The sequence below is a fragment of the Bombina bombina genome, chromosome 1 (assembly GCF_027579735.1).
Source record: "Bombina bombina isolate aBomBom1 chromosome 1, aBomBom1.pri, whole genome shotgun sequence".
NCBI classification, from domain to species: Eukaryota; Metazoa; Chordata; class Amphibia; order Anura; family Bombinatoridae; genus Bombina; species Bombina bombina.
The window spans coordinates 1,398,662,697-1,398,690,045 of NC_069499.1; the positions used below are offsets into that span (position 1 = coordinate 1,398,662,697).

The window sequence follows — 27,349 nt, forward strand, 5'->3', positions numbered from 1 at the left end:
TGGTAGGAATTGTCCTTTTTAGCCTCACTAGGGGCTTCCTGCATGCTCTATTAGTGAACAGTTGCAAGCCACAACATATAAAAGACAAAAGTCATTTTTAACACTGTAGTATCTTAACTTTAACATCTATTAAAATACAGAGAAATATATAATCAATTAAAGAATATTTTTTTTAAATGTAATAAAGATGTTAATGTCCTGTCCAAATAAGTACAGTTCATGGCAGTCAGAAACCAACCCAATGTATAGTGATAGAGAAGCTTACATTGAGCAAAAAAAACTACACTTTTAGATAAAATACTACATTTTAACAGATATTTATTTTCTCTCCCTTGTAACTCATATAAACCCAAAATGTACGTTAGTAATTAAAGGGACAGTCTAGTCAAAAATAAATTATTAAACAACTTTCCAATTTACTTTTATCATAAATTTTGCTTGGTTGTCTTGGTATTCTTAGTTGAGAGCTAAACCTAGATAGGCTCAGATGCTAATTTCTTAGCCCTCAAAGGCCGCCTGTTATCTGAATGCATTTAACATTTTTTTTCACAACTAGAGGGCATTAGTTCATGTGTGCCATATAGATAACATTGTGCTCATCCGCTGTAGCGGGTCATGTCCGCCAGACATCGATAAATGCCGACAGGCACAAACAATCATTGTGCAATACTGCCCCCTGCAGATTCACGGCCAATCGGGCGCTAGCAGAGGGTGTCAGTCAACCCGATCGTATGCGATCGGGTGGATTGCTGTCCCCCGCCTCAGAGGCGGTGGACAAGTTAAGAAGAAGCAGTCTTAAGACCACTGCTTCTTAACTCCTGTTTCAGGCGAGCCTGAAGTAACGTGCGGAAACAGGAACATTATGGGCTATTCGGCCCTTAATAAATCAGCCCCATAGTAATCACAGAGGTAAAAAGTACATTAATATAACTGTTGGTAATGTAAAACTGGGGGATGGGTAATAAAGGGATTATCTATCTTTTCAAACAATACATATGCTGGTGTAGTCTGTCCCTTTAATGTGCACATAACATCTGTACATGTAATTTTGAGGTTTGTGTTAAAATATAAAACCTTTTTAATCATGAATCATGTCTTATTAGAAAACAAACTGTTGCTTTTAATCATTGGAATATTTACAAAGCAAAGCCCCTAGGAAATGCAAAGCCTCTTCATTAAGTTTTGTTGACTCCAAATCAAAATTTCTTTGTGTTATTCTTTTTCAGGAGCAACATTTGATAAGCGATCCCTAACCTGGACTGCTCTCTCCAGGGTGGCTGGCTTATGTAACCGGGCTGTATTCAAAGTAGGACAAGACAAAATACCCATCTCAAAAGTGAGTCAATTTATAATACTGCTTCAGCTTGCTCTAATAAAATACTAGATTATTTATTTATTTTAAAAGAAAAATATTTTTTTTTCTAAGTGAAGAACATATGAATCTAAAATATTTGTATTCGAAGCACATTAAAAGCTGAATAAAAAAAATGTTGCATGTTTCATGGTATTTAACTGGGAAGGGCTCCAAAGTGTATACAGTATATGTGTTTATATGTATGTATGTGTGCACATACATATTTACACATAAAACAACTCAAATACACATGTATACATATATATATATATATATATATATATATATATATATTCTGCACACACATACTATACATATTTAGATAGATACCTATATATATTTATTTATTTAGAATATATATATATATATATATATATATATATATATATATATATATATATACACACACACATACATTTGAACCCTTTCCATCCAGTCAAACACCTTGGCATATACTATATCCTTTTTAACCCTTTAAAAAAATTGTTATTTATATTTAAAGGATATTTTTCTTTTACCTAATAGTGTATATATGAATGTAATACTTTATTTTAATCTTGGATGTGTTTTCTGCAACTTTTTTTAGCCTTACACTTTAATTCAGGGCTCAAGTCCTACTAAATATTCTAAAAAAAAGTAATTAAACAAAAATTAGCTTATGAATCTTCATTCTTAATTCTCTAACAGAAATCAGGAGCAGAAGGACCTCATTGTCTTTATCCTTGATGTTTTCTATTTTTTTGTATTTGGAAAAAAATCTTATTGGTTAATCTGATTATCCAATCAGGTTTGTTGACAGGAAGGTTCTCTGTTCCAACAGGCTGCAAACTAGTCTCACTCTCTTAGCAGCTCCATGGTAGCTAGCCACAAAAGATCTAGTCTAATGTAAAAATAATTCATGCAAATTTTTATGGACCTCAAATAGCACACAAAAAATGGTCTACCTTGTCTTGGTTTGCAGAGAGACACTGCTGGGGATGCATCTGAGTCTGCTTTGCTCAAATGTATTGAACTCTCATGTGGATCAGTAAGGAAGATGAGAGACAGGAATCCTAAAGTGGCAGAAATCCCATTCAATTCTACAAATAAGTACCAGGTGAGGTATATTACATGCTATATCCATATAACCAAATAGATAGTCTCGTTGTAGCTAGTTAGGTCATTATGATGAATGAGCATGCTCCATGTATGTAAAGGGACAGTATACGCCAATTTTAATATAACTGAATGTAATAGACATTACTATAAAGAAGAATATGCACAGATGCTGATCTAAAAATTTAGTATAAAACCTTTTAAAACTTACTTAGAAGCTCCCCGTTTAGCACTGTTGATGAGGTAGTCTGGGACACCCACTGAAAGGGTCTGGGAAAACAAAAAGAGCAGAAACTCCCCACCTCCCTCCTTCGCTGCATATGAAAAGACAGATAACATAAACAGGAAACAGCAGGAGTCTATAAATGCATGTATACATCTGGCACTGTGGGGCTCTGTTTGGAGTCTGAAAATGTTATTAAAAAATAAGCAAAACTATACATTTTTATAAAAACACTAGCAGATGGGCTACATAAATGGATAATCTACAAAACATTTATGCAAAGAAAAATCTAGGGTACAATGTCCCTTTAAATATTATAGTCATGGGGAAGTCAATCAAGTATAACCAAAATTCAGACATATTTCAGAAGATAATTTTAAATTTTAAATTTTTAACTTCAATTCACATTAATTTGTTATGCAAACAAATATTTCAAAATGATATAATTTATAAAGTTGCAGGGTGGCAGTTTTTACATTTACAACTGTACTAGATACATAAAAGTGAACTGGAAATATGCAATAGATCATCTAATTTATGTTTAGAAACATTTTCCTAAAACATTTATAGTATAAGTTTTGTGCTAAAAGAAAACAATAAAAGCTGCACGCAGAGGCACTGGTGTAATAAAAATAAAATTAAACTTTTAATAATCATGTTTAAAACATAAGGGCAAAGATGAAAAAACTAACTCCATACGCATTTCGTGCCTGCGCAGGGCACTTAATCATAGGAATATTTTTGCATCATTGCCCTTATGTTTTAAACATTATTATTTAAAGTGAAATTTAATTTTTATTACACCGGTGCCTCTGCGTGCAGCTTTTCCTGTTTTATCAAGGATGATCTGCAGCGGCGTTCAGGTACTGTATAAGTTTTGTGTTAACTGTTCATGCTACTCACAAAGTTTCACTGTTTAAATACATCAACACCCAGACTTATTCCAAGTTTGGCACGGGCTGTGCTTGCCTGGCACTTTACCAGTGCTTCTATGGATATCAGTCAAGCCAAATGTTATAATTAAACCAACCTTTATTTTAATGCAACAGGTTCCAACATTGAAATGTGCAATGTTTCAATCTCACAATGAGATCTTAGGTTAAACCCTGGTCTCTGTTGCATTAAAATAAAGGTCAGTTTTAATTAAAAAGTTTGGCTGGCCTGAACCCAGTGTATTGCATGCTTGAGACAGAAGTTCCATAACAATAATCCTTATTGCAGGCATTTAGCACAAATGAGACATGGGAATTTTAATTTATGTGGCCTACTGTTGTATGTTGTGTGTGAGGATGAGGGGTCACAGGTACAATAAAAATATCACAAAACATGTCATAATGTTTGCTAGAACTATTTTGTAAACTAGATTACTGTACGTGTCAAAAAAACAAAAAACTCAAATTTGAAATACTCTACAAACATGAAATGAAAGATACATCTTTTATTGCACTTTTTCGCATGTAACTAAATAGACATAATTAAAAAAAAACTTTCTTTAATAAACTAAATACATAGATAAGAATAAGAATGATAAAAAAAAAATATTCACACTTAGTTGCAACATTAGAGCTAATCCGACCACATAAATATTGATCACATTATTACAAATGAGGGGGTGGAATAAAGTGGAAAGTAACATAGTAACATAGTAGATGAGGTTGAAAAAAAAAGACTGAAGTCCATTGAGTTGAACCTATACAAATCTAATATACTTACAATAAAGCTTCAGTTAAAGGGATACTAAACCCAACATTTTTCTTTCATGATTCAGATAGAGCATGCAATTTTAAGTAACTTTCTAATTTACTCCTATTATCAATTTTTCTTCGTTTCTTGCTATCTTTATTTTAAAAAGCAGAAATGTGAACGTAGCAGCCAGCCCCTTTTTGGTTCAGCACCTGGGTAGCGCTTGCTGATTGGTTTTCTACATTTAGCCACCAATCAGCAAGCGCTACCCAGGTGCTAAACCAAAAATGGGCCAGCTTTAAAGCTTACATTCCTACTTATGCAAATAAAAATAGCATGAGAACAAATAAAAATTTAAAATTGCATGCTCTATCTGAATCATGAAAGAAAAAATGTGGGTTTAGTGTCCCTTTAAGCTTAAATTAATTAAATTAATCTAATTAAAAGGGGACCCATTTAAAACAAGCAATCATAAAAATGTATCTAAGGTATTGGTATTCACTACCTCCTTTGGTAATAAGTTCCCCAATTTTTTTTCTCTAACAGTGAAAAAACTTTTCAGTTGCAGGAGATTAAATCTCCTTTCCTCCAGCCTTAAATTGTGACCTCTTGTCACAAACAATTTTTTTGGAATAAATAGATCTCTGTGGGCCTTGAATATAGTTCTATAAAGTAATCATGTCACCTCTCAAGCGCCTTTTTCTAGAGAAAACAGACCCAGTTTGGCTAACCTCTCCTCATGAGGACCGTCTTTAACATGGTGTGACATGGGGAACACACACATTCAGTCCTAATACTGTCACAGTCAAAAGTACTCTGCTTATATTTGGTGTCATGTGACATGCCAAGCTATTGCCATGTGCTGTTTTAGATGTGCACTTTGCAGCACTGAATGCAAAGCCCTAACTCGGCATCCAGCCATTCCCACTGCATCAGAAAAGGTCCTACTGGGGTTACCACTGTTACCAGGTAACTGCTCTGGTTGTGGGGATTGTTTCTGGGTAGGGCTGACTGTAGGCACATGCAGTAGAAAGCTGAAGCAGCAAGCATGTGAGGATTTGTGCATCTGTGCAGCTGCATACACTGCTCTCTTCAGTCTTGAGGCTGTGTGACCCATCTCACACTATATCCATGCAGCCTTGGACAGACAGCATCCAGTCTGCTGGTCCCTTTAGCCCTGCTATTTCTGCTGTGGCCCTAAGATCAACTAACTGAAGTTTGTTAGGGGAACAGTGCTTTGTAGAAAGGTGTCAGTGGGAAGAATAAGTTTGTGCACACATGCCCCTCCCCATGCAGCATTGTATAGTGCAGGGTGAGAGGGAACTTGTTCCTAGCAAAGAAGTGACATGTGCTGCTGTGGCTGATGTATAGTGTCATGCTGATACTTCGCACATTAATGTAAGGTTTATTTTTATAGTTTTTATTTTCTCTCTGTCTCAGATTTTACAGCTTCCCATAGTAGTTCTGCTGTTCTAGTCAGTAAACTTATGTTTGTCTGCACCTCCATGCTTCCTCCTTGGTCTTTACCTTGCTTTGTTCCTGTTGACTGCCCTAAATCTCTTTAACCAGCTAACCTCACACCAGAATCACATTCAAAAGAATATTAAATGAATCCACAGTGGAGAAATTTATATATTTATTTACTTATTAGTACTGCTTAGGTCCAGTTTCACATATTGCAATTTTTTTTTTTTAAATGATTAGCCCAGCAGTGGATGATCCACCGCTGGGCTAATAATAATAAAATAAAAAATGATTTAGTTGTTTTTTGGGATGTTGGGGTGGAGAGCGAAATTGCATGGGGTTGGGGAGGGCATGAAAATTTTTGCCCAGGGTCCAGTCAATATTAAAGACGGCCCTGCTCCTCATAGCTTAAATTCTCCATTCCCCTTATTAGCTTTGTGTATCAGAAAAAAAAGAAAATGACGATATAACTTGTCTGCAGTCAGTTAGCTTCCCGCCATATGAAAGACATCCAATTATAATATCCAATAATTATTAGTAGCATAATGCCATGATGGAATATTTTTATAAGAATTCTTTTTTTTTTTACTAGCAAAAGAAATGAAGAGGTTACGGTCTCTAATGTTCAAATACACAAAACAATTTTCAAGCAAATAATACAGATACTAGGAGTAAGCTAGAGCAATTAAAAAGTAATTAAAATCTACTGTGAAAAAGCAAAATTCAACTAAACAGCAGTGCTGGAGGCAGTTAGCAGGAGGGGAATGCATTATTTACATTAATGGCAGGCTGCTATAGCCCCTTGCTAAATAAAACGTTACAGACAAAGCAGTATATGATAATGCCTGTTACTTCCCATCCACAGCTGTCTATTCATGAGCGCGAGGATAGCCCAGACAGTTACCTGCTGGTAATGAAAGGAGCGCCTGAAAGGATCCTCGATCGGTGCTCCACCATCTTGCTACATGGCGAGGAGCAGGCACTGGATGACGAGTTGAGAGACGCCTTTCAGAATGCGTATTTCGAACTAGGAGGACTGGGAGAAAGAGTTTTGGGTGAGTATCCTGCACCTTTATTATTTTTTCCACAAAATATGAAATATAACTCATAAAAGCTTTTTTTTTTTTTTAAAAAAAAGTAATATATGTATGAGAACAGGCAAAGAACAGAGAACAAGTGTGTGTCTGAGGGCCTGCTGATCAGAACTTGCCAGAACAGAAAAAAATCATATTAAATAGAGATAGCTAGATAAACAGTTAGATAAACAATTATAAAGCTAACATTTGTCTTTAGGGACCTTGTAAGAATGGGCGAGACATTTTAGATAATCTCGCCAGTTTAGAGAGATTTAGTCATCTCGCTGAGGGAGAGTTTATTGGAACATACATGTGAATGTGTTGGTGTTTGTGACAGAGTAAGATTGTTTGTGTGTAAGAGTGTTTGAGTAGAAAAATGATCCCTTCCTCTCGATTCAGTAAAAATTGAATGAACTGTCCAGGTATCTCCTATACTATTCCAGGAAGATAATTATTTACGGGGGCATTAAACACTCTGGGCCAGATTACAAGTGGTGTTGCAAATATCGGGTTTTAGCCTGCATTTGTGCGAAAGTTAAATTGCATTCACATTACAAATTGAAAGCAAATGCAAAAGCGTGAGCACAATCATGTTTAGACGAGAATGATTACCACAACCTCAGAGCTATGGTTAACTGCTTTGCAAAACTAAAAAGTGTGACAAACCACATAAAAAATACATTAAACAGTACACTTAGGGGTATATTTATGGTAGTGCGAGAGGACATGATACAATGTAGCGTATCATGTCTGCTGCGGGCATTTATCATTGCACCAGCAGTTCTTGTAAACTGCTTGTGCAATGCTGCCCCTGCAGATTCCCGGCCAATCGGCCGCTAGCAAGGGGTGTCAATCAACCCGATCGTATTCGATCAGGTTGATTTCTGTCCGCGGCCTCAGAGCAGTCGGACAAGTTATGGAGCAACCGTCTTTAGACCGCAGCTTCATAACTTCGGTTTCTGGCAGCCTGAAGGCTTTCGCGGAAACAGAAGAATCAAGCTCCACACGGAGCTTGATAAATCGGCCCCTATCACTCATAATGATACCATCTAGTAAGAATTATTAAAAATAAATATTACACAAAAAAGTTATAACGGCTCAAAGATATGAGATCTCAGGTAAAGGGCTTTAACATAGACATACATACATATAGATGTCTAAAAATGTATATATATATATATATATATATATATATATATATATATATATATATATATATATATAAACAATATATATATATAAATATATATATATCCCTTCCCATCTAATACCTCCCTATCTTCCACCCTCACTCCTTACCCACATCTTCAACCTATCTCTTTCTACCGGCTCATTCCCATCTTCTTCATACACGCAAAAGTCACTCCCATACTCAAAAAACCTAGTTTTTCATGGGGTTTTGATGTTAGTGGGAGCAGTGATATCGTGAGGTAGCTTTCAGGAGAATTAGGGTCAAGGGAGACCCTAATTCTCCTGAAAGCTACCGCCCGATATCACTGCTCCCAGTTTACAATCGCCTAACCCACTTTCTGTCCGCCAACTCCTTGCTTGACCCCCTGCAATCCAGATTCCGCCCCAAACACTCAACTGAGACTGCCCTTACCAAGGTTACTAACGATCTTCTCTCTGCTAAAAATATTGGCCACTACTCCATACTCATCTTACTTGACCTCTCAGCTGCCTTCGACACAGTTGACCACCCCTCCTCCTACAGACCCTTAGCTCTTTTGGCCTTTGTGACACTGCTCTTTCCTGGATTCACTCTTATCTTTCTCACAGGTCTTTTTCTGTGTCATTTGCTGGTGACTCCTCCTCTCCAATTCCTCTGTCTGTTGAAGTACCTCAAGGATCTGTTCTGGGTCCTCTACTCTTCTCCATTTATACTTCTTCACTGGGTAAACTTATCAACAGTTATGGCTTCAAATATCACCTCTATTCTGATGACACCCAGATCTACCTCTCCACCCCTGCTCTCTCTCCCTCTCTCCTTTCTCATGTCAGTGACTGCTTATCTGGTATTTCTTCCTGGATAGCCTCTCACCACCTAAAGATTAACATGTCCTAGACTGAGCTCCTTCTTATTCCCCCCTAAAGCTCTACGCCGACTTGTGACTTCTCTATCCCTGTTGACGGCATCACCATTTCCCCATCGCCCCAAGTCTGCTGCCTCGGAGTTACACTTGACTCAAATCTATCCTTCGCCCCCCATATCCAATGGCTTTATCTTGCCGCAGACCTTTTCTGTGCGCTAACACCACAAAGCAAATAATCCACTCCAATGTTATTTCCCAACTTGACTACTGCAATAACCTACTTACTGGCCTTCCTTTTTCCCCGCCTCTCCCCCCTTCAATCCATCCTAAATGCCTCTGTCAGGCTGATCCACCTTTCCCGTCACTCTGTATCTGCTGCACCTCTCTGCGAGTCCCTTCATTGGCTACCCATACACAGCAGACTAAAATTCAAAATTCTCACCCTTGCATACCTTGCACATAGGAAAATATATTCTATGTATTTATAAATAGATAATCCTATATATATATTTATTTCTGATGGAGTCAATTTTGTTATTGAAGTGTCTGGAAAAGTCTTGAGCTGACAGAGAAGTTGTATCAGGAGGTGGGGTTTGTCGGAGAAGAGTATTGAAAGTGGAAAACAGACGTTTTGGGTTTGAAGAAAGATTAGAGATAAGAGTAGAGAACTAGGTTTGCTTATAGAAATTAAGGGCAGAATAGTAGGAGTTCAAGATGTATTTGTAATGAAGAAAATCAGCTAAACTCTGAGATTTTCTCCAGTGCCGCTCAGCAGTACGGGAACATCTGCGTAGGTACCGTGTCAGAGGAGTATGTCAGGGCTGAGGATGAGTGTGTGATTTTCGAGCTATGGTAAGAGGGGCCAGATTGTCAAGGACGGATGTAAGGGTGGAATTATTGTGGAAGATAGATTGGTTAGGGCAGGAAAAGGAGGAGAGGGATGAGAGGAGAGGTTCAAGGGAATTAGCAAGCTGTTGCTGATCTAATGACACCTCTCCTCTCATCCCTCTCCTCCTTTTCCTGATAATCCTATATATATATTTATTTCTGATGGAGTCAATTTTGTTATTGAAGTGTCTGGAAAAGTCTTGAGCTGACAGAGAAGTTGTATCAGGAGGTGGGGTTTGTCGGAGAAGAGTATTGAAAGTGGAAAACAGACGTTTTGGGTTTGAAGAAAGATTAGAGATAAGAGTAGAGAAGTAGGTTTGCTTATAGAAATTAAGGGCAGAATAGTAGGAGTTCAAGATGTATTTGTAATGAAGAAAATCAGCTAAACTCTGAGATTTTCTCCAGTGCCGCTCAGCAGTACGGGAACATCTGCGTAGGTACCGTGTCAGAGGAGTATGTCAGGGCTGAGGATGAGTGTGTGATTTCCGAGCTATGGTAAGAGGGGCCAGATTGTCAAGGACGGATGTAAGGGTGGAATTATTGTGGAAGATAGATTGGTTAGGGCAGGAAAAGGAGGAGAGGGATGAGAGGAGAGGTTCAAGGGAATTAGCAAGCTGTTGCTGATCTAATGACATAATGCTTCTGTGAAATTTGGTGTGAGGAGTAGGAGGAGGGAGAGTTGTAGGGAGGGATGAAATGTTGCAAGTGAGGAGATGGTGGTCAGAAAGAGGAAAATGGGAGTTTGAGAAGTTTGAGATAGTGCATCGATAGCTAAAGATCAGGTCAAGGGAGTGACCGTCTTTGTGAGTGGGAGAATCAGTCCATTTTGACAAACCAAAAGAGGAAGTGAGTTGCAGAAGTTGTTATGCAGTGGAGGCAGTGGGATTGTCAAGAGGGATGTTGAAGTCATCAAAAATGAGGGCAGGGGTGTCTGAAGAAAGGAAATAAGGTAGCCAGACAGCCAAGTGATCTAGAAATTGAGTTGAGGAGCCAGGGGGTCAGTATATGACTTCAACACATATAAAGAGGGGATAGAATAAGCGAATCATGTGGGCTTTGAATGAGGAAATATATGCGAATATCGCTTTGAAAATCCCTCTGAGATATTGTTTAATGTGCATAAGATTGCAATGGGAAATATTTTCAATATCTCTATAGTTAAAGGAATACTTTCTGTTATAATTTTTAAGCTAAACAACTAACATATTAAAGTTAATAAACATTAATTAAAACCTACTGACCTATATTTTCTCCAAAACAAAGTTTCATAACGTTCTAAAAGTTATATCTTTTATTCTCCGATGATGTCACGTTATCCTGCCCACTATTTTCAGCACTGCATGTTCAAAATACTTAAACCAATAACTTTGTGTTTAAAGCGCCATTTTGAAACCTAGGTATTGTAAACGGATTGGTACAGAGCAAAGGATACCCACAGAGTGGGTTTGGAAAACAATTAAATTTGCAGACAAGATTTCTGATATACGGTAGAGATATGTTAATGAAATGCTATTGATAAAAAGCTTACTTGGGGTAGTTAGTTAGTAACAGGCATAGAAAATATTTACTTACAGTGGCCCTTTAAAGGGACATAATACTCATATGCTAAATCACTTGAAACTGATGCAGTATAACTGTAAAAAGCTGACAGAAAAATAGCACCTGAGCATCTCTATGTAAAAAAGGAAGATATTTTACCTCACAATCTCCTCAGCTCAGCAGAGTAAGTTCTGTGTAAAAAGTTATACTCAGCTGCTCCCAGCTTCAGGTAAAAAAATAAAAAAAATGAAGAAATGAACAGCAGCCAATCAGCATCAGCAGTGCTGAGATCATGAACTCTTTTACTGTGATCTCATGAGATTTGACTTAACTCTCATGAGATTTCATAGTAAGCTGAATAGGGAAATAATATGAGAGTGCACGAGGCTCATCCCCTAAGCTGTCCCAGGACAGACATACTAATAGGCTGCTTAGAAATCCTTTACAATGGGAGGTGGCTACTGAGAAACTTTTGAGGTAAAATATCTTTCTTTATTACATAGAGATGTTCAGGAGATATTTTCTAGTCAGCTTTTTACAGCTATGCTGCATCACTTTCAAACGTTTAAACTAGGGATGCACCGATACCGATATTAGTATCGGAATCGGTACCGATACCAAGTATTTGCATGAGTACTTGTACTCGTGCAAATGCACCGATACTTAAACCGATACCTCTACTTCATGCTATCTATTGGGGGTTTTTCAAACTGCATGTTCCCATTTAATTTTAAACTGGAGTGGAGACTAAACTAAAAATTGTTTACTACTGTTCTGCCAATACAAATTGTTGTTATTTGTATTATTGTAGGAGAGATCACTGTACCTGATTCAGACAAACCCCTGAAGTACTGGGCAGTTAATAAACAGATTTCCAGCTCTGGCAAAAATGGCCCAAAAATATCTTTCTGCCCCATGCAGTAGTGTGGAAAGTGAAAGACTGTTCAATTTAGAGTCGAACCTCCATACAAATGTCAGATTGATGTTATATAACAGCCCTACAACCCAATTGCATCACCCCTTTAAATTTAATATTTTATTGTAATATTTTTTATTTATAAACTTGTTCAGTGAACTTTGTGACAAATAAAACTGTTTTATTATTTCATAATGTCTTTTGAATCACAGCCCTTTATAATTATAAAGAAATAATCTTAAATAATTAGTCTGTATTGTGCTTGGTAAACTGTCACATGACATTAAAAAAAAAGTATTGGTAATTGATATCGGCGAGTATTTGAAAACAAGTATCGGTACTTGTACTCAGTCATAAAAAAATGGTATCGGTGCAACCCTAGTTTAAACATTTGGGTATTATGGCCCTTTAAACATATCTCTATACATATAAATCAATGTTTCTCTATGTATGTGTATGTAAGTCAATGTAAAATTCCTTTGTCGGCTTATTTTTCTAACACCCGAGATCTAGTACCTTTGAGCCCTTCTAACGTTTGTGTGCAATATAGTTTTAAAATTATTTTTATTAGACAGTGTTAATATGAGTGTAACTTTCTAATGTATTTTTGAAGTGTTTCGTGAAACTTTTATGTTACGGAAAACTGTTAACTACAGCGCTAAAAGGATTGTTGTGTAAAAGGCAATCACGATTTTTCAAGACTTAATAATAGCTGAGCAATGGAAATTGATTTGAAAAGAATATATCGCATGCGTAAAACCCATAAGGCGTGACTTGCAGTGACGTATTACAATATAAAAGTGCTAGTAAAAGAATTACTCACTAAAATGTAGATAAAAAGCACCTCATGAGTCCAAATAAGACAATTCAACACCAGATACCTCCTTGTGACCATTGTAGGAACCACCACCTTCTTTCCCTATGAGTCGAGCAGGAACCATCTTCCCATAGCAGTGTAATAACTCACAGCTGCTGTTGAGGACATACAAACCTCAACGTATTTTTCATTTTATCAATAGGTATTGGTGTATAGTGACCGCAACCTCGCTAAAGAAGACCCTAAAAAGCCATAATTGGCTGGAATGAGTGCCCATCATTCCTATCTTAATTTCAAATTGGTTGCTTAATAGGCTGGCTAAAGAGCATCAAGTAGTGGAGCATAATTATAACATTTGATATAGTAATTGATCCCTGAACATGTTCCCCATAGGATATAAGGGGTTCATGAATTTCCAAATAAAGTTGTCAAAATTTTAATGAAACGAATAACTCCAGGAACAATTTTTTTTTGTACATGACTATTGAATAGTTGCCAAATATCTGACATGTGTTTAGGATGACTGAATATGACCAACATTTATTATTTTTAATAAAAAGGGCAAAACTTTTACTCATGGGTATGATACATTCTCTAGAATCATAAAGAGCTGCAATTAAGATTGGAATTTGGCAGATTTGTCTAGGCTTATGTGTTAGAATGAGTGACTGAAGAGGCAAATGTATGAGGGTGTGTATAAGTGTGTAGGAGTGTGAGAATTTTTAGCGCCAAAATTATAACTGCAATAGTTAATATGATTTTGGAGGGAAAAAAGGGAAAAAAAACCCCTTTCTTTTCTATATGCAAATAGATATAACTAATTGGTGATGTTTGTACCAATATGTACACAGTACCACAGAAATTTAGCACTTAATTATGAGCAGTATATTTCAAACCTCTGCCTTTCAGGATTTTGCCACACTCATCTTCCTCCTGATAAGTTTCCACGCGGGTTTAAATTTGACACGGAAGAGGAGAACTTTCCAAGCAGCAATCTGTGTTTCATTGGCCTCATTTCAATGATTGATCCGCCAAGGGCTGCCGTGCCAGATGCTGTGGGAAAGTGCCGCAGTGCCGGGATAAAGGTATAACATAAGTGTGTCAACTGTCAAACATAAACCACAGCATTCCCAATGAAGCCTTTTGCAATGTTTGTTTAGTTGCCACTACCCAGTTCCTTATTTAGCTTACCTTGCTTTCATGATACTGATTATTTCTTCTCTCTTCATCTGGTCATTAAGATTATTATTATTATTATCAGGTATTTGTAGAGGGCCAACAGATTCCACAGCGCTATAAACATAGGCGGTATACAGGATAACATTTATAGGGATCAAATGGATAAAGGGCCCTGCCGAGAGTTTAACTGTTGTAGTCAGCGCTTATGGTCTATTTGTGTCCTCTCTATATAACGTCACTGTATATGTATGAAAGTCTGTGTATAGCCAGACAGGACAAAGTCTCTATATTAGCTTTTATCAGCTACATTCATCAAGCAGCCACAGCACACCATATTTTAAAGGGATATGAAACCAAAAAAAATTATTTTGTGATTTAGGCAGAGCATACAATTTTTAAAAACGTTTTCAATTATCTTCTATTATCAAACTACACTACATGGTAGGAAACATTGCTGCCATCTAGTGCTCTTTCATATGGATACCATTCTTGCAAATCTACTGCAATATTGTGCTCCAGACATTTGCAGCCTCCTGAACTACATCCCTGCTTTTCAACAAAAGATACCAAGAGAACAAAGAAAATGTGATTATAGAAGTAAATAAGAAAGTTGTTTGAAATTGCATGTCCTATCTGAATAATGGAAGAAAAAAAATGCTGATTTCATGTCCCTTTAAGTATTTCATTCATTATCTCAGTTCTTGTAACTGACTCACATTTGCTTCTGTAATATATAATCTATAATCTCTGCAGTTCATTTTTGAATATAAATCTCAGCACCAGAACTCCCATCAGATGTAGACACTTCTGGAATGTTTACATGTCCCAGCATTATAAGAGTACTCAATGTTCCTTCCTTGCACAGAACATCTATTGGCCATCTACCACCCTAGACCCATTTTATTAGGTTATGTCCCTCATGCATGACTTACATTGGGAAAAGGTGTGTAAGCAACTTAGAAATAGTGATGAACAGATGATAAGAACGATAAAAAAACAAGTCTCTCCTTTTTTTATTAACTGCAAGAAATTGACAAAAGCTAAATCAGGTTGGCATTCACCAGGAATTCAGTCACCGTCCTCTCTGGATAGTTCTCAGGATTTTCAGTTAATCTGTTTTGCTTATTAAGCCTATTAATAATATTGTCTACCAGGTGATAATGGTAACAGGTGACCACCCTATAACTGCTAAAGCCATTGCCAAAGGTGTGGGAATAATTTCTGAGGGAAATGAGACTGTGGAAGACATTGCAGATCGATTGAATATTCCTGTCAATCAAGTGAATCCCAGGTGAGTGGAGTGGAGCAACTTTATTTTTGTTATGTGTAAATACTAATTTATAATGAGACTATAGAAAGGAATTGGCCTTCTAGAAACATATGATACTTCTGCTTGTTTTCTTCTAATAGAGAGGCTAAAGCGTGCGTAGTTCATGGCTCTGATCTCAAAGATATGACCGGGGAGCAGCTGGATGATCTTCTTAAGAATCACACAGAAATTGTATTTGCTCGGACTTCCCCACAGCAGAAGCTGATTATTGTAGAGGGCTGTCAAAGACAGGTAATTTGGGGGACTGCAATAAAAAGTAATAACAAATATTATTATTAATTATTTTACATTTTGGGCCACCGCTTATTTAACAACCCCAAAGAAGGGGTGATATGGAGGTGTGTCTTGACTGTAGGAAGGTAAATTGAGATATCCAATAGAATACAAGTCATCTTCAGGGCGTGGTAAATTTATTTTTCTAATTATAATTTAATGTGGTATAAAAATAGTTAATTATGTGGAAAGTGTGGCCTATAAATATGTGTTTAAGGGAGGCTAATAATGCCAAGAGGGGTAAAAAGGATCTGATGTTTTATGCAGTTTTCCTATTTCTTTTAATTTCAGTGCTTTTCATTTTTATTTTCATTTAAACTTTGCACTGGTGTAATGTTTCTGTTGCATATATTTGACAATTTATATTTTTTATCAAGTCGACACTCTTAGCAGCAGTATTCCCCACCTCCTAGTTTAATAACGGAACAGCCAATAACAAGCTAAAAATAATAGATCATTCCAAATTACAACATAGGGGCCGATTTAACAATGTGCGGACGGGCATGATCCGCTGTAGCGGATCATGTCCGCCACACATCGATAAATGCCGACAGAATAAGCTGTCGCCATTTATCATCGCACTAGCATTTCACTAGAAATGCTTGTGCAATGCCGCTCCCTACACATTCGCGGCCAAATCAAACCGATCGTATGTGATCGGGCGGATTGCTGTCCGCCACCTCCGAGGTAGTGGACGAGTTAAGGACCAGCAGTCTTAAGACCGCTGCTTCTTAACCCCTGTTTCCGACGAGCCTGAAGGCTTACGCGGAAACAGCTGCATCAAGCTCCATATGGACCTTAATGAATCGGCCCCCATAGTCCCTTCTTCAAAACTCTATTTGGAAGCAATCAAAACAGTTATTTTAGCAACATTTTGGGGACTTTATCAGGAATTAAACAGTAATATATTGATGCTAGCATACAAAACATATTTAAATTGGTCCATTAAATTTTATTAATCGTAATAAGATTTTTTTTCACCTTCTTTGACCGGTCTTTTGTAGGGAGCCATTGTAGCAGTGACAGGAGATGGTGTGAATGATTCACCTGCTCTGAAGAAGGCGGATATTGGGGTTGCTATGGGTATCGCTGGATCAGATGTCTCCAAGCAGGCTGCAGATATGATTCTACTGGATGATAACTTTGCCTCTATTGTGACGGGTGTGGAAGAAGGTTTGTTAGATTGTCTCACTTGTATATAAATATATATATATGCAAGGCAAGATTACGAGTGGAGCGCAAACGTGATCACTTGAGCATAATTGAAGTTTGCATTCGTTGGGTTACTGTGTCCTGAGAGCTGGGGTTAATTGTTTTGCAAAACAAAAAAGTGTAATAAAACAAATCAAAAATACATTACACAATACACTCATAAAAAACCCACTATCGAATAAAATGATTTAAAAAATAATATTGCACAAAAAAGTTATAAGGGCTCAACAATATGAGATCAGGTGTTAGAATAAAGGCAGGCAAATGGCTTTAACATAGACATGCATATTAAATAGATGTCTAAATATGTATCTTTCTCTCTCTCTCTCTCTCTCTATATATATATATATATATATATATATACTGTATATGAAGTATATATGTATACATATGTATTTATGCATTTATATGTGTATATATGTATTTACAGGCATATATTCACATATAATTACATAATTACATATGTACACATATATGTACATATGTAGTTATGTATTTATATATATATATATATATATATATATATATATATATATATATATATATATATATATATAAGGGCATTGGAGCCATTTTCAGTCAAGTAGATGATAACATGTAACAGTATATTTATGCAATATTCATATTTAATAAAGTGTTATACTGCGTATTTACTGTAAATATTTCACATTCCAATGTTCTGCACATAGCAGAATATGTTCTAAGTATTTATTAATAGATATTAATTAATAGATATTCCTATATATATAATTGTGTGACGGATATATCTAGAAATATGTATATATGACTAAATAGAACATATTCTTCTAGGTGAAAAACATATAAATGTGAAATATTCATATTTTCATGTCGGATTAGTGCACATGAGAATGTACGATCGTGTTTTTGTGCGCGTGTAGGCTGTTTTTTCCCAATTTTTTTCCTCCATTGACTTCGGCTTTTTGCGTGCGTCGGGTTAGTGCAAGAGCAAAAAAGTTTTTACTTTAATTTCATAATAAGAGCGCAACCCGGCGCGCGTAAAAAGCTTACTTCTAGTGCAATTAGCACTCTAGGGAAAGCGCTAAATAGTGCTCCACTCGTAATCTGGCCCATAATGTACATGTATAATGATTGTAAAAGTACTTGAAAATGATGACTTACCTTTCTCCAGCAGTGGAGGATATGATTTATTTGGTTTACTTGCACAATTTAAAATACATTTTCTTTTTCTCCTATCCTCAGGTCGGCTTATTTTTGACAACTTGAAGAAGTCCATCGCCTACACATTGACCAGCAACATCCCAGAGATAACCCCATTTTTATTCTTTATTATTGCAAACATACCTCTGCCCTTGGGTACTGTTACTATCCTGTGTATTGATCTGGGCACAGACATGGTAAGACAACTACACATTTATATATGATTTGCCATTCAGAGATAAACATCATCACTGTGTATTTGCAAAGGGATGGATGAGTATGAAGCTAGGGATGGGCGAATGTTTCTAAAAATTCAAAATTTAAAACAAATTTTTATACATTTGTTCGTTCAAATCGAATTTCGAATGTTTATATAACATTCTAACATTCTATTTTCGAATTTTCGTTTTTTAATTTTTCAATAACATTCGGAAATATTTGTTCAAATAATAGAATGTTTAGCTTTGTATTTTATATCTCATTCTAGTCTACAACTGTGTTGTATAAATGTAATATTCAAATTCGAATGTAACATTCGAATTCGAAATAGTATTTACAGTCTACAACTGTGATTTATAAATGTAATATTCAAATTCGAATTTCACATTCAAATTCAAAGTATTATTTCTAGCCTACAACTGTGTTTTATAAATGTAATATTCGATTTTGAATGTGACATTCAAATTCATGTCACATTCTAATTTGAAAGTGACATTCAAAAACTGTAAATAACATTCGATAATAGAATTTTTAAGAATATTCAATCTTATCAACATTCGATTATGTAAATTGAATTTCTACAATAAGATTCGTTCTAACATTCGAATTCGAATATAAACACATTCGCCCATCCCTATATGAAGCACAAAGACCAAACAGGAGCTGGTTAAAGGAACATTACTATATATATATATATATATATATATATATATATATATGCATTACAAAATATTTGAATAAAAGTAAACATTTAAAAACAATTAAACAGTTTGTATAGTTTTGCAGCCCAGGGAAATACTTATTCAAAAACCTGTTTAGTATGTTTACCTAATATTCACCTAGATCACAAGTTTTGCGCTATAGAGGGTAGTTAACTAACGCAACAAAAGTTGCGTTATTTCACCCTCCATAGCGCTGCCATTACGAGTTTTAGAAAAGCCGCCTTGTACGTGCGATATGGTTGCGTTGAACTCCATACCGCACAAAATACAAGCACTGCTTTGACGTGCTCGTGCACGCTTTCCTAATACCTGATGCACAGAATGAAAAAGCTCCGTAACGCAACCCCATTGATGTCTATGGGGAAAAAAAGTTATGTTTAAACCTAACACCCTAACATAAACCCCACGTCTAAATACCCCTAATCTCCTGCCCCTGACATCGCCGCCACCTACATAAACTTATTAACCCTTAATCTGACGCACCGACATAGCTGCCACCAAAATAAATCTATTAACTCCTAATTTGCCGCTCCCAATATCGCCGACACTATACGAAAGTTATTAACCCCTATTCCCCCGCACCCCAATATCGCATACACACTATAATAAAGATATTAACCCCTATTCCACCGTTTCCCGACATCCCCGCCACTAAATAAACTTATTAACCCCTAAACTGCCAGCCCCCACATCTCAACAACCTAAATTAAACTATTAACCCCTAAACCTAACCCTAACACCCCCTAACTTTAACATAATTAAAATAGAGCTAAATCAAAGTTCCAATTATTAACTAAATAATTCCTATTTAAAACTAAATACAAAGGCCTAGATTTAGAGTTCGGCGGTAGCCGTCAAAACCAGCGTTAGAGGCTCCTAACGCTGGTTTTGGCCGCCCGCTGGTATTTGGAGTCAGTGATTAAAGGGTCTAACGCTCACTTTACAGCCGCGACTTTTCCATACCGCAGATCCCCCTACGCCATTTGCGTAGCCTATCTTTTCAATGGGATCTTCCTAACGCCGGTATTTAGAGTCGTTTCTGCAGTGAGCGTTAGAGCTCTAACGACAAAACTCCAGCCGCCTGAAAATAGCAGGAGTTAAGAGCTTTCTGGCTAACGCCGGTTCATAAAGCTCTTAACTACTGTACCCTAAAGTACACTAACACCCATAAACTACCTATGTACCCCTAAACCGAGGTCCCCCCACATCGCCGCCACTCGATTAAAATTTTTAACCCCTAATCTGCCGACCGCCACCTACGTTATACTTATGTACCCCTAATCTGCTGCCCCTAACACCGCCGACCCCTGTATTATATCTATTAACCCCTAACTTGCCCCCCACAACGTCGCCGCAAGCTACTTAAAATAATTAACCCCTAATCTTCCGACCGCAAATCGCCGCCACCTACGTTATCCCTATGTACCCCTAATCTGCTACCCCTAACATCGCCGACCCCTATGTTATATTTATTAACCCCTAATCTGCCCCCCTCAACGTCGCCGACACCTACCTACACTTATTAACCCCTAATCTGCCGAGCGGACCTGAGCGCTACTATAATAAAGTTATTAACCCCTAATCCGCCTCACTAACCCTATCATAAATAGTATTAACCCCTAATCTGCCCTCCCTAACATCGCCGACACCTACCTTCAATTATTAACCCCTAATCTGCCGACCGGAGCTCACCGCTATTCTAATAAATGTATTAACCCCTAAAGCTAAGTCTAACCCTAACACTAACACCCCCCTAAGTTAAATATAATTTTTATCTAACGAAATAAATTAACTCTTATTAAATAAATAATTCCTATTTAAAGCTAAATACTTACCTGTAAAATACATCCTAATATAGCTACAATATAAATTATAATTATATTATAGCTATTTTAGGATTAATATTTATTTTACAGGCAACTTTGTAATTATTTTAACCAGGTACAATAGCTATTAAATAGTTAAGAACTATTTAATAGTTACCTAGTTAAAATAATAACAAATTTACCTGTAAAATAAATCCTAACCTAAGATATAATTAAACCTAACACTACCCTATCAATAAAATAATTAAATAAACTACCTACATTTACCTACAATTAACCTAACACTACACTATCAATAAATTAATTAAACACAATTGCTACAAATAAATAAAATTAAATAAACTATCTAAAGTACAAAAAATAAAAAAGAACTAAGTTACAGAAAATAATAAAATATTTACAAACATAAGAAAAATATTACAACAATTTTAAACTAATTACACCTACTCTAAGCCCCCTAATAAAATAACAAAGCCCCCCAAAATAAAAAATTCCCTACCCTATTCTAAAATACAAATATTACAAGCTCTTTTACCTTACCAGCCCTGAACAGGGCCCTTTGCGGGGCATGCCCCAAGAATTTCAGCTCTTTTGCCTGTAAAAAAAAACATACAATACCCCCCCCCCCAACATTACAACCCACCACCCACATACCCCTAATCTAACCCAAACCCCCCTTAAATAAACCTAACACTACCCCCCTGATGATCTTCCTACCTTGTCTTCACCATGCCAGGTTCACCGATCCGTCCTGGCTCCAAGATCTTCATCCAACCCAAGCGGGGGCTAGACATCCACTGAAGAAGTCCAGAAGAGGGTCCAAAGTCTTCCTCCTATCCGGCAAGAAGAGGACATCCGGACCGGCAAACATCTTCTCCAAGCGGCATCTTCTATCTTCTTCCATCCGATGACGACCGGCTCCATCTTGAAGACCTCCAGCGCGGATCCATCCTCTTCTTCCGACGACTAGACGACGAATGACGGTTCCTTTAAGGGACGTCATCCAAGATGGCGTCCCTCGAATTCCGATTGGCTGATAGGATTCTATCAGCCAATCGGAATTAAGGTAGGAATTTTCTGATTGGCTGATGGAATCAGCCAATAAGAATATAGTTCAATCCGATTGGCTGATCCAATCAGCCAATCAGATTGAGCTCGCATTCTATTGGCTGATCGGAACAGCCAATAGAATGCGAGCTCAATCTGATTGGCTGATTGGATCAGCCAATCGGATTGAACTATATTCTGATTGGCTGATTCCATCAGCCAATCAGAAAATTCCTACCTTAATTCCGATTGGCTGATAGAATCCTATCAGCCAATCGGAATTCGAGGGACGCCATCTTGGATGACGTCCCTTAAAGGAACCGTCATTCGTCGTCTAGTCGTCGGAAGAAGAGGATGGATCCGCGCTGGAGGTCTTCAAGATGGAGCCGGTCGTCATCGGATGGAAGAAGATAGAAGATGCCGCTTGGAGAAGATGTTTGCCGGTCCGGATGTCCTCTTCTTGCCGGATAGGAGGAAGACTTTGGACCCTCTTCTGGACTTCTTCAGTGGATGTCTAGCCCCCGCTTGGGTTGGATGAAGATCTTGGAGCCAGGACGGATCGGTGAACCTGGCATGGTGAAGACAAGGTAGGAAGATCATCAGGGGGGTAGTGTTAGGTTTATTTAAGGGGGGTTTGGGTTAGATTAGGGGTATGTGGGTGGTGGGTTGTAATGTTGGGGGGGGGGGTATTGTATGTTTTTTTTTACAGGCAAAAGAGCTGAAATTCTTGGGGCATGCCCCGCAAAGGGCCCTGTTCAGGGCTGGTAAGGTAAAAGAGCTTGTAATATTTGTATTTTAGAATAGGGTAGGGAATTTTTTATTTTGGGGGGCTTTGTTATTTTATTAGGGGGCTTAGAGTAGGTGTAATTAGTTTAAAATTGTTGTAATATTTTTCTTATGTTTGTAAATATTTTATTATTTTCTGTAACTTAGTTCTTTTTTATTTTTTGTACTTTAGCTAGTTTATTTAATTGTATTTATTTGTAGGAATTGTGTTTAATTAATTTATTGATAGTGTAGTGTTAGGTTTAATTGTAGGTAATTGTAGGTAGTTTATTTAATTATTTTATTGATAGGGTAGTGTTAGGTTTAATTATATCTTAGGTTAGGATTTATTTTACAGGTAAATTTGTTATTATTTTAACTAGGTAACTATTAAATAGTTCTTAACTATTTAATAGCTATTGTACCTGGTTAAAATAAATACAACGTTACCTGTAAAATAAATATTAATCCTAAAATAGCTATAATATAATTATAATTTATATTGTAGCTATATTAGGATTTATTTTACAGGTAAGTATTTAGCTTTAAATAGGAATCATTTATTTAATAAGAGTTAATTTATTTCGTTAGATAAAAATTATATTTAACTTAGGGGGGTGTTAGTGTTAGGGTTAGACTTAGCTTTAGGGGTTAATACATTTATTAGAATAGCGGTGAGCTCCGGTCGGCAGATTAGGGTTTAATAATTGAAGTTAGGTGTCGGCGATGTTAGGGAGGGCAGATTAGGGGTTAATACTATTTATGATAGGGTTAGTGAGGCGGATTAGGGGTTAATAACTTTATTATAGTAGCGCTCAGGTCCGCTCGGCAGATTAGGGGTTAATAAGTGTAGGCAGGTGTCGGCGACGTTGTGGGGGGCAGATTAGGGGTTAATAAATATAACATAGGGGTCGGCGATGTTAGGGCAGCAGATTAGGGGTACATAGGGATAACGTAGGTGGCGGCGGTTTACGGAGCGGCAGATTAGGGGTTAAAAGTGTAATGCAGGGGTCAGCGATAGCGGGGGCGGCAGATTAGGGGTTAATAAGTGTAAGGTTAGGGGTGTTTAGACTCGGGGTACATGTTAGAGTGTTAGGTGCAGACGTAGGAAGTGTTTCCCCATAGGAAACAATGGGGCTGCGTTAAGAGCTGAACGCTGCTTTTTTGCAGGTGTTAGGTTTTTTTTTCAGCTCAAACTGCCCCATTGTTTCCTATGGGAGAATCGTGCACGAGCACGTTTTTGATGCCGGCCGCGTCCGTAAGCAACTCTGGTATCGAGAGTTGCATTTGCGGTAAATATGCTCTACGCTCCTTTTTTGGAGCCTAACGCAGCATTTGTTTGAACTCTCGATACCAGAGTTAAATTTATGGTGCGGCCAGAAAAAAACCCGCGGAGCGTTAACAGCCCTTTTACCGCCGAACTCCAAATCTAGGCCATACTTACCTGTGAAATAAAACCTAAGCTAGCTACAATATAACTAATAGTTATATTGTAGCTAGCTTAGGTTTTATTTTTATTTCACAGGTAAGTTTGTATTTATTTTAACTAAGTAGACTAGTTAGTAAATAGTTATTAACTATTTACTAACTACCTAGTTAAAATAAATACAAACTTACCTGTGAAATAAAACCTAAGCTGCCTTACACTAAAACCTAACTTTACAAAAAATAAAAAACACTAAAATTACAAAAAATAAAAAACCTACCATTACAAAAAATAACAAAACAAAATTATCCAAAACAATAAAAAATATTACTATTCTAATACCCTGTTAAAAAAAAAAAAAAACCCAAACCAAAATAAAAAAACCCTAATCTATAATAAACTACCAAGGGCCCTTAAAAGGGTCTTTTGTAGGGCATTGCCCTAAAGAAATCAGCTACAAAAGGCCCTTTTAAGGGCTATTGGTAGTTTATTATAGATTAGGTTTTTTTTATTTTGGGGTGTTTTTTTTTTTAAACAGGATATTAGAATAGGATTCATTTTTATTGTTTTGGATAATTTTTTGTAATGGTAGTAAAACGCATAACTACTGCTCTCAGATGGCGGTACGGAACTTGTCGTTATAGGGTGTAACGCAAGTTTTTTTAGCCTCACCGCAAAACACGTAATGGCAGCGCTATGCAAAAAACTTAATTTTTTAGAGTGCGGGACTGACGTTGCGTTACAGGCAAAAAGTCTTGTTGTTGATGTTTTAAAGCTGAAATGACCATTTTTTCAGCGTTAAAACATGAACGCAAAACTTGTAATCTACCTGATTATTTGTTATGACCAATTCATGACAAATATAAATAATCAAGCAACCACTGTGTATCATGTTGTAGGCTTTGGGACCCTGCAGGATACACTTTAAACGTTTATGGGATATTGAATAGAAAAAAAAACTTCATTAACAAGAAAAGCAAACAAAATAAATAATAAAATTAAATTACAAACATTTTTTGCTATTTATAATTAACATTTTTTGGGAAATTATATTTTGAATTGAATGTCCCTTTTATACTTATATAGAGCTGCCTGATTTTTGTAGTCAGTTCCAAAACTTGTTACCGTACATAATAAACTGTGTAAATATTATGTAAAAATAAATAAATCTTTGTTTTGCAAGATATTTAACCCCTTCGTGCCAGCATCAAAGTGTAAACATCAGAACAACGTTCTGATGTAAACACTTGCTGTAAAAATAAAATCACATGATAGTCAATTCGAATACGTGATTTCAAGGCCGAGATCTGATCATGGGGGACTGCCTATGCTGGTAGGCACGCACCCCAGTCTGATTCTTGCTTTCGTCAAAGCGTGAGGCTGCAGGATGCCATATAAGGAAGGATGTTCAATGCCGTCCTAAAGGTGTTAAAGCCCAGTGCTGTTAGGATAGCATGGAACGTCCTAACGGCATGAAGGGGATTAAGCATGAAGTCTTTTTTTTACTATACATAGCAATTAAAAACAAGAATGTATTTTGATTAAGAGCCAACATCTTTTTTGAATAAGGTTCCTGCAATCTCTCTGGCCTATGAGGCTGCTGAGAGTGATATAATGAAGAGACAGCCAAGAAACCCAAGGACAGATAAGCTGGTGAATGAACGGCTCATCAGTATGGCATATGGACAAATAGGTGTGTAAAAGCGAAAGCCAATGAGAACATTCAAGTATGAGGTATTTCAATATCATGCCTTCTGAACTGCACTTAATTGTTATAAACAAATTATTTTGTGGTTATTTAAAGTGATGGTAAACTTTCCCGTTTGTATAAACAGATCTAGAATGTTAGCAATATTTTAGATGGAGTTAAATTCATCAGTTGTAATGATTATACGCTTTAACGTCTCACAGCATGAGAACGAGGCTCCCTTTGGAGCCTATGAAAGTTCTTGTGAGCACAATGCTTTTGTGCAATGCGAATGCCAGGTCGTGTTCGCATTGCACCTCACCTGTAATACCAGTGCACATTTGCTTGCGCTGGTATTACAAAGTAGAGCGCAAATATTGCTTTAGAAAAAGCAATATTTTGCACTCCACTTATAATGTGGCCCTTAGTGGGTTATACACTGACTCTTTTCATCATAAGAGGGGCCTGCTGTCACTGACAGCCTTTTCTGAGGGGGTTCTTTCAGATATAGCTATTCCCTCTGATAAATGTTTATTATGTAAGATGGTCACAGTGTGTCCTCCGGCCTAACTTTGCAGCCCATGCCTTGCCTCTGTTTTACAGAATTAATCACAGGGCTTTGCCGACACCTTTCTAAACATAAACACAAACTTTAGCATGTTTCTTCTGGCTTCTCTACAAAGGACAGTACTTTGGCGGGGTCTTCCAGGGCCAGCCATTCTCAGGATCCTGATGGGGACAATTCATCTTTAGATTTGGAGGGTGAATTGTCCTCAGGGGATGTAACTGTAAGTTCTGATGAGTCAGGGGATGGTCAGATTCTTAGGCACAGTCTTTGATTTTACTGCCGGATTTCTGACGGATTTTGCTCCCTCGTCAGATTTTGCTCCTTCAATGAGCGCATGCTCAGAATTACGTAATCACACTCCACACATATTTGAAAGGAATGTGGGGAATGTGATTATGTAATGACCATTATGTAATGCATGTACACATGCAGGTAGCAAATCTCGATGAGGGAACAAATTCAGTGCTTCCATTCCATTGTTAAAGTGGCCACGAACATGCGCTCACACAGAGTTCAAGTTGGTAGCAAATTTTGACGGTCATATTGTTCTTACTGAAATGCACAACCTTTTTGACTGGTAGCAATTAATTAACGTAGCTTACAGTTAATGAATGTCACAGGCACATTAAAAAATATACTGTAATATAAAATTATATTTCCATTTGACTTTTATTTTTAAATTCATTAACTGTAAATTCAAGCGGAAATATTAATTTGTGCTCCACTCATAATCTGGCCCTTAATGTTTCAGCAGAAATAGCTCCATTAGCAGATGTGCTGTATATTAACCCTAGAGTGTCATGATCAAAATACTGATTCTGCTACTGC

General features: G+C 36.9%; 1 protein-coding gene across 1 annotated transcript in view; it reads left to right on the forward strand.

Annotated features, from left to right (window-relative positions):
• LOC128652101 (sodium/potassium-transporting ATPase subunit alpha-2) overlaps positions 1 to 27,349 on the forward strand; it is a 140,187-nt gene that overhangs the window by 70,253 nt on the left and 42,585 nt on the right. Inside the window, exons 10-18 of the mRNA XM_053705047.1 lie at positions 1,227 to 1,336; positions 2,316 to 2,450; positions 6,685 to 6,874; positions 13,998 to 14,173; positions 15,422 to 15,558; positions 15,678 to 15,828; positions 16,875 to 17,043; positions 18,304 to 18,458; positions 25,836 to 25,959. Of these exons, the coding sequence (XP_053561022.1) occupies positions 1,227 to 1,336; positions 2,316 to 2,450; positions 6,685 to 6,874; positions 13,998 to 14,173; positions 15,422 to 15,558; positions 15,678 to 15,828; positions 16,875 to 17,043; positions 18,304 to 18,458; positions 25,836 to 25,959 (1,347 nt within the window). The remainder of the gene's footprint in view (positions 1 to 1,226; positions 1,337 to 2,315; positions 2,451 to 6,684; positions 6,875 to 13,997; positions 14,174 to 15,421; positions 15,559 to 15,677; positions 15,829 to 16,874; positions 17,044 to 18,303; positions 18,459 to 25,835; positions 25,960 to 27,349) is intronic.